Source organism: Bombus terrestris, chromosome 8 (assembly GCF_910591885.1).
Source record: "Bombus terrestris chromosome 8, iyBomTerr1.2, whole genome shotgun sequence".
NCBI lineage: Eukaryota > Metazoa > Arthropoda > Insecta > Hymenoptera > Apidae > Bombus > Bombus terrestris.
The window spans coordinates 5037737-5053156 of NC_063276.1; the positions used below are offsets into that span (position 1 = coordinate 5037737).

Sequence of the window (15420 nt, forward strand, 5' to 3'; positions counted from 1 at the left end):
AGAAGCTTTAAGGGAAGTTGACTTCACGAAACATCAGACGAAGATTTTCAACCGGTCCGATAATAATTCAAGCGTTAAAATGTTCTACCAATTGACCTAAAATAATTCAAAGAGTAAGTTGCTCCAAAAGATTATGGTTTCTTTCAGTTTAAAATTGTTAGAAAATTGCTATACTAAGAAACGTCCACGTGGTTGTTCTATGGAAAAGGAAAAAAGAAAATGCCTCGAAGCGTTCGTTTCAATGTGTTAAATAGAAGAGAAGAAAATTTGTTAAAATGTCGATATGAACGTAACGCCACCAAGACTGACGAGTTGAAGAGAAATGACTATCCATACGATGATCGAGGAACTTGTCAATTTGTGTGAAAAAGAAGATATTCGAAGGCTGACTTCATCTAACTTATAATATTGTGCCGTTAAAACGTGTTAACTTGTACAGAAGCGTTCGGGGAGGATGTATACGACTTTCTATATAGATATGAATTTATTATATAATTGATGTTATCAATTAATGTAATTATTATTAAAGAACCAAAGATCGACGCGTATTAGTTAGAAAGAATAATTCGACTAATTAATTTTTATACAAAAGGGAAGAATTGACGTAAATAGTTGAAAGGTAAATTCAACTAAATGCCTGGTGATTGTATTCGAGTAAGAAGGATCGATACGTCGAATTTTCGCAAGATAATGAGTTTTAGTGGCACAATTGGCGAGATTGCTATTTTCACAAATCCATTTATCTAAATGTTTTAAGTTGACGAACCGCTGAGAAATATAAACGCATTCCTCTTTCTTTCCGACGAATCTCACCGACGAGTTTTTAACGTTTATAGAGCTCTATCGTCGTTTGTATATATTTGTATCGAGATAAAATTATACTATAACGAAAGGACCGTACCGTCTGGACGTACGTTGCAAGAAATACACGCAAAATTATTATATCGAATGACAGTAATTTATACGTATGCGATTATTTGCAGGATCTTCAGATTAGAACAAATATTTTATGGATATCGAGGGGTAAATTTCATTTATGGCAATCGACAAGGAATTTTTAAGGCAAGAAAAAGAAGAAGTCTCTTTGTGGTGAGGCACAATCATGTTATCGACAAATCAAACTTTGTATGTTTATCGTGTAGATGGAAAATAAACACGGTTGTTGTTATATAGTTTAATTAGTCGAGAATTAGTAATAGATCTCGGCGGCTGAATCTAGTCATGTCTATGTTAAAAATGTCATTTCTACGATAACGATTGAGTTACAACGATTGTAGGAAATTTTAGCCAGGGTAATAGCGAATTCGCGATTTTCGAGAACAATAATGGACAGTTTGAAAATTGGAGAATTTGAAAAATCTGCACATACATATTGGAGCTCGAGAATTTGCAAAAGTTTCGAATCTCAAGAAGCTCGGCGTTTGTAAATTTAGAAACTGAACAGTTGAAAGATTTAAGAATTCAAGAAATTCTACAAATTTAAAATACACGTTTAAGAATATAAAAGTTGGACATTTTAGGGATTACAAATTTGGGAATCTGAACGTTTAGAAATTTCAAATCAAAAGATTTCAGATATCTGGCTATAAGAATCTGTATATTTATAAATACGTACTCTACAAAATTATAAATTCTTGTATCATGATAAAAGCAATTTAAGCCACTTTTTCTGAATCTTGCCTTAAAATTAGAGCGTTTCCAGCTAAAGAGAAATTATGGTTCCACTAGGTCGATCAATCCTGCAAGTAATTAACTATAATAATAAAAGAAACGCCGGTAAGCTCGTATTCAGTTAAACAGCACGTGTATAGTAAATGTATGCTGAGTATCAGACAAGCCATTAAACACCACCACTATGAGTATAAATATATAAATATTCAAATAAATTAAACGCGAATGTGAAACGAACGAGAATAAAGATTCAAAGGAAAAAAAATATGCGTAAGAGGTAAATGAATCGAACGATTCCCCTTAAGAATTCTCTATTTACGTCCCAGTGAACTATGCCAATGAACGAATAAGCGAATTCAAATGAATTTTGTATATTCTGTAGATACGATAAACGTGAATGTGATATTTAACGTATTTAATAAGAATCTGACGTATAGATATACATATGGGACGACTTTCGGGCGCATAGCTGATATTTTTAAACGTATTTGAGTCATTTTATAAATTAGCAAAATTCCATTAATAGTAGAAATCATATAACAACTGTCTTCTATCTTCTTTTTCTCGTTTGTTACAAGTCGAAAGAATAGAAACCATAGGATTGCCAGATCACGTAGAGACTCCTCTGCTTCTAAAGAACAGACAAAAATTAGTAAGATTCGAAATCTGTAGGTTCGAAAATCCACGGATCTCCTGATCTGAATATTTTCGAGTTTACAAATTTCAGGATTTGAAAATCTAGAAGTTTGAATCCATCGGATTGAGAATTCTCTGAAGAATTCCATAATTTGGTATTACAAAAACTGTAGACATCCTGATCGCCCGTTATATCCGTACTCGAAATGATCAAACTACTAGAAAAAATTCATGCGATCGCCCGAAACTCGTCCAACGAGTAAATAGGTGTTCCCCAATTAAACTCGAAGGAGGCAAAAAGCGAAAAAAAAATAGGATCGTAGACGTACACGTATACATAATGTGTAATCGCAGGAAGCGTGCGACTAAAGGCAAAGTATTGGTTACCAACGAAGAACCGGAAGTCACGCTAAGATCTTCCTGATACCCGAATTAACGCGTATTCTGAATACTTTCGGTGTATCCGATATTCGTACGATGAGAATCGATTTTTAATTGTAAAGTCGTGGCTGGTCAACGAGTTTCGAAATGGAATAATAAGAAATGTAACGATGGAAAAAAGGGCCGAGTGTACTAGCGTACCAGTTACTCGACCGTTCAACGTGTTATTGTACAGTATTTAGATAAATTGCTAAGCGCGAACGAGGTAGAGACAATCTGTATAAAGTATTGTATAAATTATACATACGTGTTATCTATCGCTTGTGTATTATATCTCCAATTTAATAAATGGAACACGTATTACGGTAATTATAAAAACCACCCTGTGTAAGTCTTTTATCCCTCACGTTTCGCAACATTCGAAATATTTGTATTTATTTCAAATTAAATTACCTGCATTGCGCACAGTCCTTTCCTCGATCATGTTAACTTTTGTTTATTTTTTATACGTCATTATTTATGGAAGAAATCTTCTGGGAACTGTTCGAGAAAAAATAGGTAAGTGCCAGCAAGATTTTTAATCATTCGTATCTCATTGAATTCTAAGTGGAAAGAGAAATGCTTAATTCTACGATGAAACACGATAACTAAGAAGTAATTATGCGATGTAAAAATATTTATTAAAGAAAAAGAGATCTAAGAAACGGATATACGGATATTTAAATTAAAGATTTGAGAATTGAAAGATCTGGAAGTTTGAACATTTTTTAGACCCGATGATTCTCGGCTTTGAGAATTCGAGAAGACGAGAGCTTAAAGATTTGATCATTTGAAATTTTAAGTTGTATTTAATAAAGCAAGTTCGATTTAGAGAAACGTTCGGCACCCATATCGATCGAGAATGCGAGTCCTTAAACTAAAACGAATGAAAATTTCATCGTGAAATGACTAAAATTAATGTTCTGATGCTTTAACAGATAGTATACGCGTTTTTAATTAATCTTTCTGGAAAATCAATAGAGAGCGTATGGGTAGGTAGATTGAAGACGAAAATCACCAAGACCATCAGGAGCATTGATAGCGACATGCAAGGGGACGTAATGAACGATGTACGAGTGTGTTGCAGGAAACGCATCAATCATAAAGCAAGACACCTGAATGACGTAATTTTTAACACATTGACCGCCGATTAAGTCCAACTGACTTCTACTACCAACACTAATTGAAAAGGAAATTATTCCTTTAAGATCTTCGCATTTATAAAAATTCTAGTAGAAATTTATTCATTCAAATTCCATTAGGACATTAAGATATTACAAGATTTCTTTAAGGGACGCATTAACGGTTTTAAATATTTCACTTCTGTAGAAAAATTGAAGTATTTTCCCTTTTGAATATAGAATCTAATTACTATCGATATAATAACAAATATTTCCAAAATACTTCAAACAATCGTTTAAAGGTATCTAAAAGGTATCTGAGAAATAAAAATAACAACGAAATAATTCTCAATATAATAATAATACTTCTCAAAACATATATACAAATATGTAAAAAATAGTAATAATTCCTAGAACACTATCTAAACAACTATCTCTATACAAATACTTCGAAAAGAAAGATGATAATAATCCAGGATATAGGTAATAATAATAATTCCCAAGACACTGTCCGGCCAGCTACGTACATTTGCCAAAAACTAGCAAAACTCTTTCTCGTTGTATATAGTTTCCCTTGTCCCTTAACAGCCAGCGAGCCAACAAACAACAGCTTTGGACGTACATACGCCGTTTGGTCCGACCGGAAGTTCCACGAAACTAGGAAAAAGCGCGGGTTGGAAACGTTTTCGTAACCGGTATCGATTTCGAATACGAATAGCCGGGTGATTAATGTTACGGGAGTTCTCGTGAGTCATAAAGTTAGCGTTTCACAGCTAGGCGAAAGAGGAAGAAGAAAGAGGTGGTCCTTACAACCTCTTTCCCACCCACTTCGAGGAAACGAGAACCGACAAGAGTAGAGAAAGGCGATAGCAGACATTGGCAGTGTAAATTTATCGTGGTGTTAAGCCGTTAATATTTGCGCTCGCCGGCATTAAATCAATGAAAAATATTCTAATTGGAATATGAAAAAAGTTGGCACGCTGTGACAGAGGGTGCCGATGCCAATTGGAAATAAAGAGGGGGGCAGGGGGGCGAGGTGAAAAAAGGAGAAAAGTCGGTGTCCCTCACCCCACCCACTCACTTGACTCGCAGCATGCCGCAGCACCCCTCGTGTTACAGAATAGAATATAAATTGTCTTAACGAGAGGCGTGCAAAGAAAAATGGCGAAAAGTTTTTCCTTATCCGGCTGTGAGAAGGAGAAGGGCTCGTTCGCAAACCTGTATTGACCTATAGATTCTACGACTGCTCCCCCGGCCACAAAGCAAGTTTACTAATTTCGCGAATCGCCCGTTCGTTTGCCAACGTACATTAACGTCACGTAATATCGCCGCGCCAAGAATGGGCGGAAATTGCAGATAGTGCGCTGTACATACTGTGTTGCTAATTGCGTTACGTATTTGGTTTATTGTATGTGGCGGAGTTTGAGATTTTCAAATGGTGGCACAGGGCGTAGATTCTCAAAGTGTGGCTGGAACGCACTGGTGAGTTGATTTTAAGTGAAAATCTAGGCTAAGTAACTGTAACACAAAACAAGAACGTACATTGTAAATGCATGAGCAAGCGAATGTGCAAATCCTCTTTACGGCCGGGAGGATGAAAAATAAAGAAAAACTGAATTAAATAAACTTAAAGATAATAGTATCGTTAACTTACAGCTGTGATGCTGTACTATACTAACTGCAATAACGCCTTTTAAATGATTAAAGTTTAGAAGATTTAACTTTATTTTATATTTTACGTTCTCCGCGATAGAGGTCAGTACGATGAGATTGAATTAAATGAAAAATTCCAAAATTAAGTGACCTAATCCTAAAGTATTATGATCCAAAATGATGAACAGGGTCAAGAGTTAGAAAATTACCAAATTTTGATGTTAAAGAATTCAAAAGTTGCAAAATTTAGATAAAGAGTCGGAAATCTCGGGTATTAGGGGATGACGATTCGGTAACACGTAGGATTTCCAAGAACGCGGCACGCGTGAAGTTAAAACCCATCTCTGCCCGTGACTCGACGATTTCCAATAGCGATCGGCCGATCGCGATCCGAACCGCCAATAATTTCTCTTCTAGCCGACCGGCTGACACGAAATCCCAGGTTTTACTTCGAATACCGCATTGATTAACTTATCTAATCTAATTTAAATGCGAACGTAGGGTGAAGTGGGAGGCCACGGGAGGGCATAGGAGGCGGTGAGTGAGGAACACCGACAAGAGGAAACCAGAGGCGGGAACGAAGGGTGAAGAGGGTGGCTGTCTAGCTACCACTTTTCGTTCCGAGGACTGCAGGGGATGAACCCTTGTGGTGTAACCATGTGATACTACACACAAAGAGGGATAGACAGAGACAGATACAGAGACGAAGAGTGGGAACATTAAGCGCGATAGTGAGGCGCCTGGGCAAGGAACGAGACAAAGAGAAAAATGGGGATTCGAGAGAATGTAAGGGTGGAGTATTCGAATCCGAGGCGAGAGTGAACGAGAAAAGGAAGACACGTGGAATGTGTGTGTACAGGTTACTTCAGAGTCAGGGGTCGATTAAGCAAAAGTTATTAGAGACGACAAAGTGGGGACGATAAAGAATAGATGTATTTTTTGTATAGATAATAAGGCTATATAAGGGAAATTGAGTTTTAAAGTATGTACAGCCCTGATCGTAAGAGTTAGAATATTTAGAGATATTATATTAGAGTACCTTCTAATTTTATACACAATGTGGTACATAGTTGTATCTGGATTACATACATAATACTCGGATTATCAGCGAAATAAAATATATTTGGTCACAAATCTTTTAAATACTTTTGAAGAACAAGAGAGACTAAAATACAAAAACATCATTTTCATTCGTTTAGTGCAAAATATTATATAAAATATATACAATTAATGAATCACACATGTGCAACTTATAAGATAAAAAGCGTCTATATATAAAAATATGAAATTTATATTATATATAATATTATTTAATATTTAACACCCGAGTCTCTCTCAGGTTACACAACATATAAAGATTAAACAAAAAATTGTCCTCTTATCATCCCCTACTACCTTCTTCTCGATTAGTCCACGATTCTGAAATAGCCTGTACACTAAGAGGGTGAGAAAAGGGAGGAAGACATCAGAAAAGGAAAGGGTAGGGGGTGGTAGAGAGCGGTTGCACGAGATAATGAGAGAACCGAGGGTGAAACAAAATGAAGCGATCTAGTATGGGCGGGTCGTAGGAGCAGTAATACGAACAGGGTGTACCGTGTTGAGTAAGGCGAGTTAGGGCATACAAACCGCTGTGTAACGTATCAAATCGAGTGCTGAATCCCGGATTAAATCGGCGCTCGGGAACGAAACACGGTGGGGTGAAAAGTGGGAGTAGTGGAGGGATCGGCGAACGACATCCGTGGAACGCCGGCGAAGACGAGGAAATCCATGTAGGTACAATTTTGACTAACGCTAACGTTCGCGTGAATGGGAGACACGAACGGGCCCGAGGACCGTTCCCGTTTAATTTTATTCGCTGTAAACGCCGTCGCGGCGGCGGAGAAACGTTCAACACAAGAATATGATACCTTACCAGTGTAGTGTGTTGCGTGAAGAACATGGCTTTTGGGCTTCTTCCTTGGTTATTCTTTCTTATGAAACCTTGTATTAACTTCAGTCCAGCCGAATTTATTGTGTTTCAATGTTCATCTGTGAAATATATGATTATTTATAAGTAATTTGTATAGTTAAATTGATTTGTAGTAATAGTACTTGAATATAATTATAGAAGAGAAATCAATAGTAAATTAATTACTCATTTAGCATCTTTTTATGGAGTTAGGAAATTGTAGATATGAATTACTCTACAAAGATTTGCACAAAACTATATGTAGCTACGAGGAGTATAACGAAAACAATCATTACTGTACATATGTATAATACATTCGTGTATTATACATATTCGAAAAATAATGCCTAAAATATAGGTTATGTTGTAACATAATTATGATCGACGTGAGAGAAACATTCTAATTATGCTTGTATTGCATGTATTATATGATTCTTGGTATTCTTACCGCAATAATTTGAAAGCGCAATATTTCATTGCTCGTAGAACAACACATGATTGACAGTGCAATAATAACGGCGATTACGACAATATTGAAGCACCGGCTGACTTTGTTACCGAACATAACTGGGGGATTTCCCCTCTGATACTCGGACACCCTAACCGCCCTTAACTTACTGCATTAGTTTCGCAAATTGAAGAATTCTGGCTTTATTTCCACTCCACTCTCCTATTCTCTGCATTCAAGCAGAAACTTATAGTATGAATGCTATTGAATACGATATTAGAACACGAATTTTCAATAATCTTTAATAACCGTTGCAACTAACATCGATAAAGATAGATATTATATACTCGTAATAATTAGACTGCAATATTTATGCAGTTTCATATTTTTATGAACATGACTGATTCCAACGCAATTGTACAATAAATAAGCTCAAAATATTTGTTTCGTAACTTTCAATGGTTGTCAAATGCGTTTTATAACTTTTGTATAACTGTCTACCTTTTCGATACGATGCTGAATGACCTGTTTTTGAATGTCCTTGTATCCTTTAACATAATTGTCAAGTGATAATTGATTTTCACCTATCTCACTTTCTTCGTAGGTACGTACATACGTGATTCCCTTGAAAAGTGAAAAGAAACGAAACCTTTGAAAATTAGGAACATTTTGATTGAAGTATACCATTGTCACGCAATGGCGCATCTTTCAAATAAATTTAACACAGATATAGTCTATCATTCCCACTCTCATAACAAAAAAACGAAGTTAAATTTGAGCAGTATTACCAAAACTTACAAAATGAAATAACCTTGTGATAGTTTCTCCAGAAGCATGATAAACATATCTGGATTAAATTATGTCTAGATTGTGTTAAAATAACAGGATACGTTAAGACGGCCTAATAAAAAGAAAAGAACACCATTGGTTTACGTCCCCCCCCCCTCTGTGAATATCGCTTACCATCCTCCCTTCTCTATTTATCATCCGACTACTCATCTGCTGACTTGTTATTAAATTAATCCTTCGTTTAGTCAAATTGATGCATTGATATCATAGAGCACTCATAACTCACGGCACCCTTTCCGCCACGATTAGTACACGCGCGCAACCGTTTTCACGCGCGACCCCTGATTCAAGCGAGAGAGAAGCAAGGGGGACAACTCTACTCTGCAATTCCCTATTTGCGCCGATGCAGACTCCACTATTTATTAACATCATTACTTATCATTTCAACCACTCGTGCATCACGATGACGTTACGCCGAGATAAATGCATTCTATTCGCGAACGCACGGCACAAGCTTTATTTAATGGTCACCGACTAGATGCTTCGAATCAATGAGTAACGATCGATTTCTTTCTGATCAGCGCCACGTAGCGAAAGAACATAGAAAGAACTATCGACTTTCGATAGTCGTATGAGAGTCGCATCGATCATTTACTGTTAGATCGCTTTCTAAATACGTATGATAAGTAACCAAAAAAATTGTACCGTTCTTTTATTTTATAACAAAAAGGAAGATGTAAAACATAAAGACTAAAGTTATAATACAAAGTTAATACTAATAAAGTTATAATACAACTAATAAGAATAAAGGAATTAGAACGAAGAATATCAAAATGTATTTGCATATCGCTTTCCTGGTATTTATGGTTCTCGCTTAGTTATAATGTAATATGTACGTAATATGTGTCTCATGTCTGTAAAATGTGAAATGAACATTACTGATGATTACTGAGATATGTTTACATTCAATTAGATAGAATCACAGTCGCGTTTTCATTGAAATTTCCATTCAAATCAATGCTGCATTTAGTTATGATATTTTAACCTCTCTGCGGTACTCGAACTTTTATGTTCCAATCTTATTTCTGCTTTAACAAGCAAAACGATTTAATGTTAGAAGAAAAATTTTAGTACGAAACCGAAATGACTGTCGAAAATTTTTTTTAAATGATAAAATACGACTATATATTTCGAAAGTAACCCAAAATAAGTAACAAGACATTAAATATTTCATATAATTGTCATTCATTAAAAGTGCAAATACTAAAAAGAAATCTTGGCCCAAAAATGGTGTATCTACCGCTTTACGTATTATATGATTTTTGAATTCCTATGAATATTGAATATTCATGTACCGCATTACGGGTTAATAATAAACCTTCGATTCCACGAACGACAAAAACGCAAGAAAATAAAAACACGAAAATTAATTTTTGCGAGAAATAATAAAAACATATGTAGCAGACCTATAATAATAGAAACGCAGCCGAAAGTTTATCATCGAACAGTTTGATTCGATCAATCATGAAACGACAGCGGGCAAATACCGAAATCGGTGGGTCCGGCGTAATTAGTATACGCGATAGAGACGTTGATGGCCGCGGAAGTTTTATTTTCCGTTTCCTCCTCGGACCCGTTTTCAATTTGAATACCGATTAATCTGACCGAATAATCTTACCGTATATTTCGCGCGGTATTCCTCCCGATATTCGTTTGAGGGCATTTTTTAAAACTAAAACGTTCCACTTTATCGTGGCGCGCAGCAATTAATAATAACACGCAATCGGGCGTATCTTTTATAACCTTTCGGAGTATAAATCGCGAAATTCTGGAATTATCAGGCAGCCGGAATGAAAGGCTATTTCCGTCGCGCGGAATCACGGGCAATATTTTACGTGGGATTGGGGTTGAACGCGGACACATCGACGTTTGATATTTTTATGCAGTGGCGCCACCGCGGAGAGATTTACGAGGCAGATATGCGATCACAAAATGTCCGACACTAAATCAAACATGTTGCATCGGAAAACATCAGAAATTATTATTGGGACTTTTATGGGATCGACGGGAGCGAAAGGAACGTACAATGTAACTCGACGCGCCGTTTCATTGAGAGTATCTTCCCGGGGATCTATCGCGGAATAAATCGTGATATATTAGGCCCTTCTGTTCTCACGGTTTTATATCGGACGCAAGAAACTTATAGCTACTTATTCGACTGGCTTTTATAAGTCACTGTTGTGAATGCCAATAGTACAAATTGCTTCTTTACTGCCGAAATTAACACTTGTGCCAATCTTTTCAGACCCAGACCAGAAATAATTTTTCTTTCTTCATCTTTTACGAGTCTAAGATTTCTGGCATTTCTTAAATATGTGTGTATTTCGTAAAATGAATATATGTATATGTATATACGAGTATTACGATAAAATAAAAGATGAAATCATGTTATATCACATTTAAGAGTTTACGTGTATTTATCAACGCCAATATAAATTTTATTGTTGCGTTTTTCCTGACAGAAAGAACTCCTCCATAAATCCGCAAATATATCTTGTCAATAGCCGTTAATCATTCTCAATAAAAAATAAAACAAGATAAATTTTTTGGCTACTAACAATACTATAAATTTGTACTTAGCACGTGTATAATGCAAATGATTTATTGAAGGGCTGTCTTTCTACGTGTCATTAAAATTTGCATGAAATGGAAGATTTGTTGATGTATGAAATTAAACTTTAATACAAGAGATAACTATAGAAAAACATTTATGTATCTCTAAAAGCAGCTGTGATAGAGTGCGCTATGCTACAGCGAGGATCAATTCTAACTTTGTCGGTACATCAGTTTTAGAATAGATTTCATAGGATAACATACTTAGAAAATATGTATGTACATGAATCATTAACATCACCACCTGCAAAAGATTACATAGCATCCTATCCAATCTTTCTAGTAAATTATATAATTATTAAATTGCGGAGTTTTTATGCATTTATGGAAATTTAAGTGCAGATACGCATAAAATGTATATAATATAGAAAAGTATAGAAACTTATCAAAGTACAGCATTCATCATAAAATTAATGGATGAAACAAATCTTCATCTATGTATAGGTTCCATTCTCTTCATTTTACATAAACATCCGCAATCTAATAATTATACATATAAGTATCATGATCTATGACTACATATTATTAAAATTATAAATAATTGAAATGGATGAAGAAATTTATACAAATGTGTCAGCTCAATGAAATAAAATCTGCTATATTAGAGCTGTTCTCATACTACTAATGAAGGAACACAAGTTTTCCTACCTTCCATCCCCTCTACTCCGACGGCCCTTTCATTCTTTATCCTTAGAAGAAATAAAGGCAGAGTCGTAATAGTAGGATGATTAATATCCGGCTGACAGTTTGTGAAACGGGCAGCCAATAAACGGGATAAAAATACTGGTGAAAAATAGCGTGCTCATTAGGGGTACAGTGACATCTGCGACTGCTGCGTCGAAAGTCTTCGAGGAGCATGGAAAGGCTCTTGGACGAAGGGAACAAAGAAGACAGGTTTATTAAACTAATGGCGGATCATTTTAATATTCCAATGGGAGCACGTTGCATTCGCTGACTCGTTGAACTTAATAACTTCTTTCCCGACGATATTATTATCTCTTTTTCTAATCATCATTAAAGTTGATAATTTTTTGCAATTAAGAAAGATCGTCAAACCAGAATACTTAAAAAATTAAAAAATTGTACATATTTCTTTTTTATAAATGTAGTTACAAATTAATTAATGTTTTTAATTTTTGGGGCATAAAATACAATTATAATAATAATACTGATTTTAAGGAAATTTTAACAGTATGTGAAGTAGAATTTTTTTATTTTGCAAAACGTATAATATTAAAAAAGTACTTCCTGCTATTTCTTCTAATTAAATGCTTCGATATTTTAATATATGCTTAAAACATTTTTTAACTAATTTTTGAAGCAACATACTTCTTTATGAGCTTTTTACTTATTTAACTTTTATCCATGGTAATTTTTAATTTAAAAATAATAGACTTCGCAGGTGGCGCTCGTTAGTTGCATCAAATATACACAATGTACGGAACTTTCATCGGCTAATAATTTATTATTATATATATTAGTGAAACAAATATATCGATTATATAATAAAAAATAATACATTCTTTATTGTACCGGGATTTTTCTTTTACGGAAAGAATGGGTGACGGTAAGTCGATTATGGTACTACTACATAGACATAACCTCTTAATCAATTAAATGAATTAAAATCACAATTTTTGTAACGCTTTATCAAAACTTTTAATTTCAATTTTCTAGTGTCAATTTATTTATCTTACAGAAGAAGTAATACGCCGGAGATTACTGATAGATGGAGATGGAATTGGAGATGATCGTCGAATAAATATGCTTCTAAAATCATTTATAAAATGGGCAAATAGTCCAGAAATAGATAATACTTTACATGAAAGAATGTTATCCCAGCTAGCTCAATGTGAATTTGCACAACGAAAATCCAGACTAGTCTCAAATATGAGTCAGGAAGAATTAAAAAGCTATGAAAAGTTATCAAAAGAAATTGAAATACAAATAGAGGAGGCTAAGAGAGACATAGAAAAAACAAAAGCGGAATTACAAGATGCAAAACGTGTTAGGAAAAACAGAATAGAATATGATGTATTAGCAAAAGTTATAAATGAGCAACCAGATAGAGTAGAAACCAATTTAAAACTTGCTACATTATGTGAAGAATTGAGCAAGTTGAAGGTAAAAACCATTGCACCATAATAATTAAGAAAGGGTTTATTTTATTACTATAAACTTAAAATGATTTTCCTGATGTTTAGGAAAAGTCTAAACAATTAGAACACAAATTGGAAATGAGACGTAAACAATTTCATGTCCTAATATCTTCCATACATTCTTTACAAGGAATGTTAGATGAATGTGATGAGGAAATAATGGATGTAAGTTTAGAAAATTATGAAGATACAGATACTTCTACAGCTATAAAGACTGAAACATCTTGAAATGAAATTATTTTGTAAATATTTATAATTTTATAAATGCTTTAATATAATATCTTTGTATCTTATATAAAAATTCTCCTTTTCTTTCCACATATATTGTATAGGTTTGCAAACATAAAGCAATAAAAACACATTTGATGTTCTCAAACTTTACAAAGTGAAATAACATGTATGTACATAAAGATATATTATCCAATTCTTAGTTTTAACTTGCTAGTTTTTGGAACATGTCTAATAGTTAAAGACAACCTAGTTCCCCGTTTTAATATTTCTGCTTCCGAAAATTTGTCTCCACATATACTCAAGTTTTTTATCACAGACTTTGAAACAACATCTGTATCTCTTTCTGCAATTGAGTGCAAGTAATTGTGATATAAGTCTCCTTGGAGAATAAATAGACTCCTACGTTCTAACAGAAAACTAAACTCTAAATTAAGTTGATGTTGCTGAAACAAAATTTTGCATGTAATTTATACACATACATACAACTATTTTTATAATTATCATCACAACCTCTGTAATGTCAAGCCTTTTATAGAAATCTAGAAGTGTATGAGAGCCACAACTTATGGTTGTTACAATAGGGTAAAAGAGTGGACCATCTGAATGTGCCTAATAAATACAAATTATAATATGCTTTATATCTCGTTATGTATGGATATATATCTTGTTTAATTTGTAACTATACCATTATTCCTTGACCAGATAGATATTCATTAATTAAAACATGATTAGGTGGTTTATTTTTATCAAATATATCACATGATGATACTTTATTAACGTATTTTTGGAGCCACTGAAAACTCATTGTTAATATAATAAAATATATGTGTATCAGTTTATTTTAATATTATATAATAAATTATTTCTATCGTGAGGACATTAGTTATTACAACAAATTATTATAAATACTTACACTTGGTATTTCTTCAACTATCATGCCTCTTGGATGAGGAGTACCACCCCAATTTTGTAATCTACGATGAGTTAATTGTGTCCACTTTGGTAATGGAGCATTATTCACATATTTTGTTATTTCATCTTCTTCCTCTTGTGTAATAAAATTTGGAATATAAATAGCTAAGTCTGGTACCTATAAAAATGTCAGAAGACAAGATTATTTCAAGTAAAATAAAACATAACCTTTAGTAAATAAACTTCATATTAAAACAAACCTCTGGAATCACATTTTCACGAAAGATATGTTTGTGTTTTTCCATTTTTTGATGATTGAAGTAAGGTACTTAAAAAAATGTTCGGAAAATATTTAGATATTGACTTATTACTTATAAAAAGGCAAATATTTTTGAACGCCAGTTTTGTACATGTTCAAACGCAATATATACATCTGTAAATAAAGTCATATATAGATTTATTAAAAAAATTAAATTTCTCTTTTATAATTAAATTCATATATTTTTTAAATTTCTTTTAATTTATAACTTTTTATGAATTATCGATATTATACATCATTAATCGAAAAGCTTTTGTTCTTAAATTTTTAAAACTTCATACATATGAAAGAACCAACCCTTTTTCTTATGAATCCATAAGCGTTTAATAATTAAGTTGTTTTCTAATCAGTATTATATTCAATTCCATAATAAATTAAGAGTTAATTATTTTTCCTTCATAGAAATATAATATTTCGTGTCTTCATGATATTAAAAAATA

At 33.7% G+C, this 15420-nt stretch overlaps 2 protein-coding genes across 2 annotated transcripts; one reads left to right on the forward strand and one right to left on the reverse strand.

Annotated features, from left to right (window-relative positions):
* Positions 1–12737: 12737 nt before the first annotated feature.
* Positions 12738–13796, forward strand: LOC100651163 (THO complex subunit 7 homolog). Its single transcript, XM_003397139.4, has 3 exons — positions 12738–12926; positions 13059–13483; positions 13564–13796. Exons 1-3 carry the CDS (start codon positions 12917–12919, stop codon positions 13744–13746), a joined length of 618 nt encoding a protein of 205 aa, XP_003397187.1. The 5' UTR covers positions 12738–12916; the 3' UTR covers positions 13747–13796.
* On the reverse strand, positions 13768–15414 carry LOC100651286 (alpha-ketoglutarate-dependent dioxygenase alkB homolog 6). Its single transcript, XM_003397140.4, has 6 exons — positions 15278–15414; positions 14922–15094; positions 14663–14839; positions 14435–14542; positions 14260–14358; positions 13768–14192 (listed from the first exon to the last, which is right to left on the reverse strand). The coding sequence occupies exons 2-6, from the start codon at positions 14964–14966 to the stop codon at positions 13935–13937; spliced, it is 687 nt and encodes a 228-aa protein (XP_003397188.1). The 5' UTR covers positions 14967–15094; positions 15278–15414; the 3' UTR covers positions 13768–13934.
* Positions 15415–15420: the final 6 nt, after the last annotated feature.

What these genes read in the sequence shown, in the direction of transcription:
- LOC100651286 (XM_003397140.4), bottom strand. Translation starts at nt 14,966, where the DNA reads ATGGAAAAACACAAACATATCTTTCGTGAAAATGTGATTCCAGAG. An exon ending in GTGAAAATGTGATTCCAGAG is followed by an intron (nt 14,840 to 14,921) that starts GTTTGTTTTAAT and finishes ACATTTTTATAG; the next exon opens with GTACCAGACTTAGCTATTTA. An exon ending in TAGTTGAAGAAATACCAAGT is followed by an intron (nt 14,543 to 14,662) that starts GTAAGTATTTAT and finishes ATGAGTTTTCAG; the next exon opens with TGGCTCCAAAAATACGTTAA.
- LOC100651163 (XM_003397139.4), top strand. An exon ending in AAGAATTGAGCAAGTTGAAG is followed by an intron (nt 13,484 to 13,563) that starts GTAAAAACCATT and finishes CCTGATGTTTAG; the next exon opens with GAAAAGTCTAAACAATTAGA.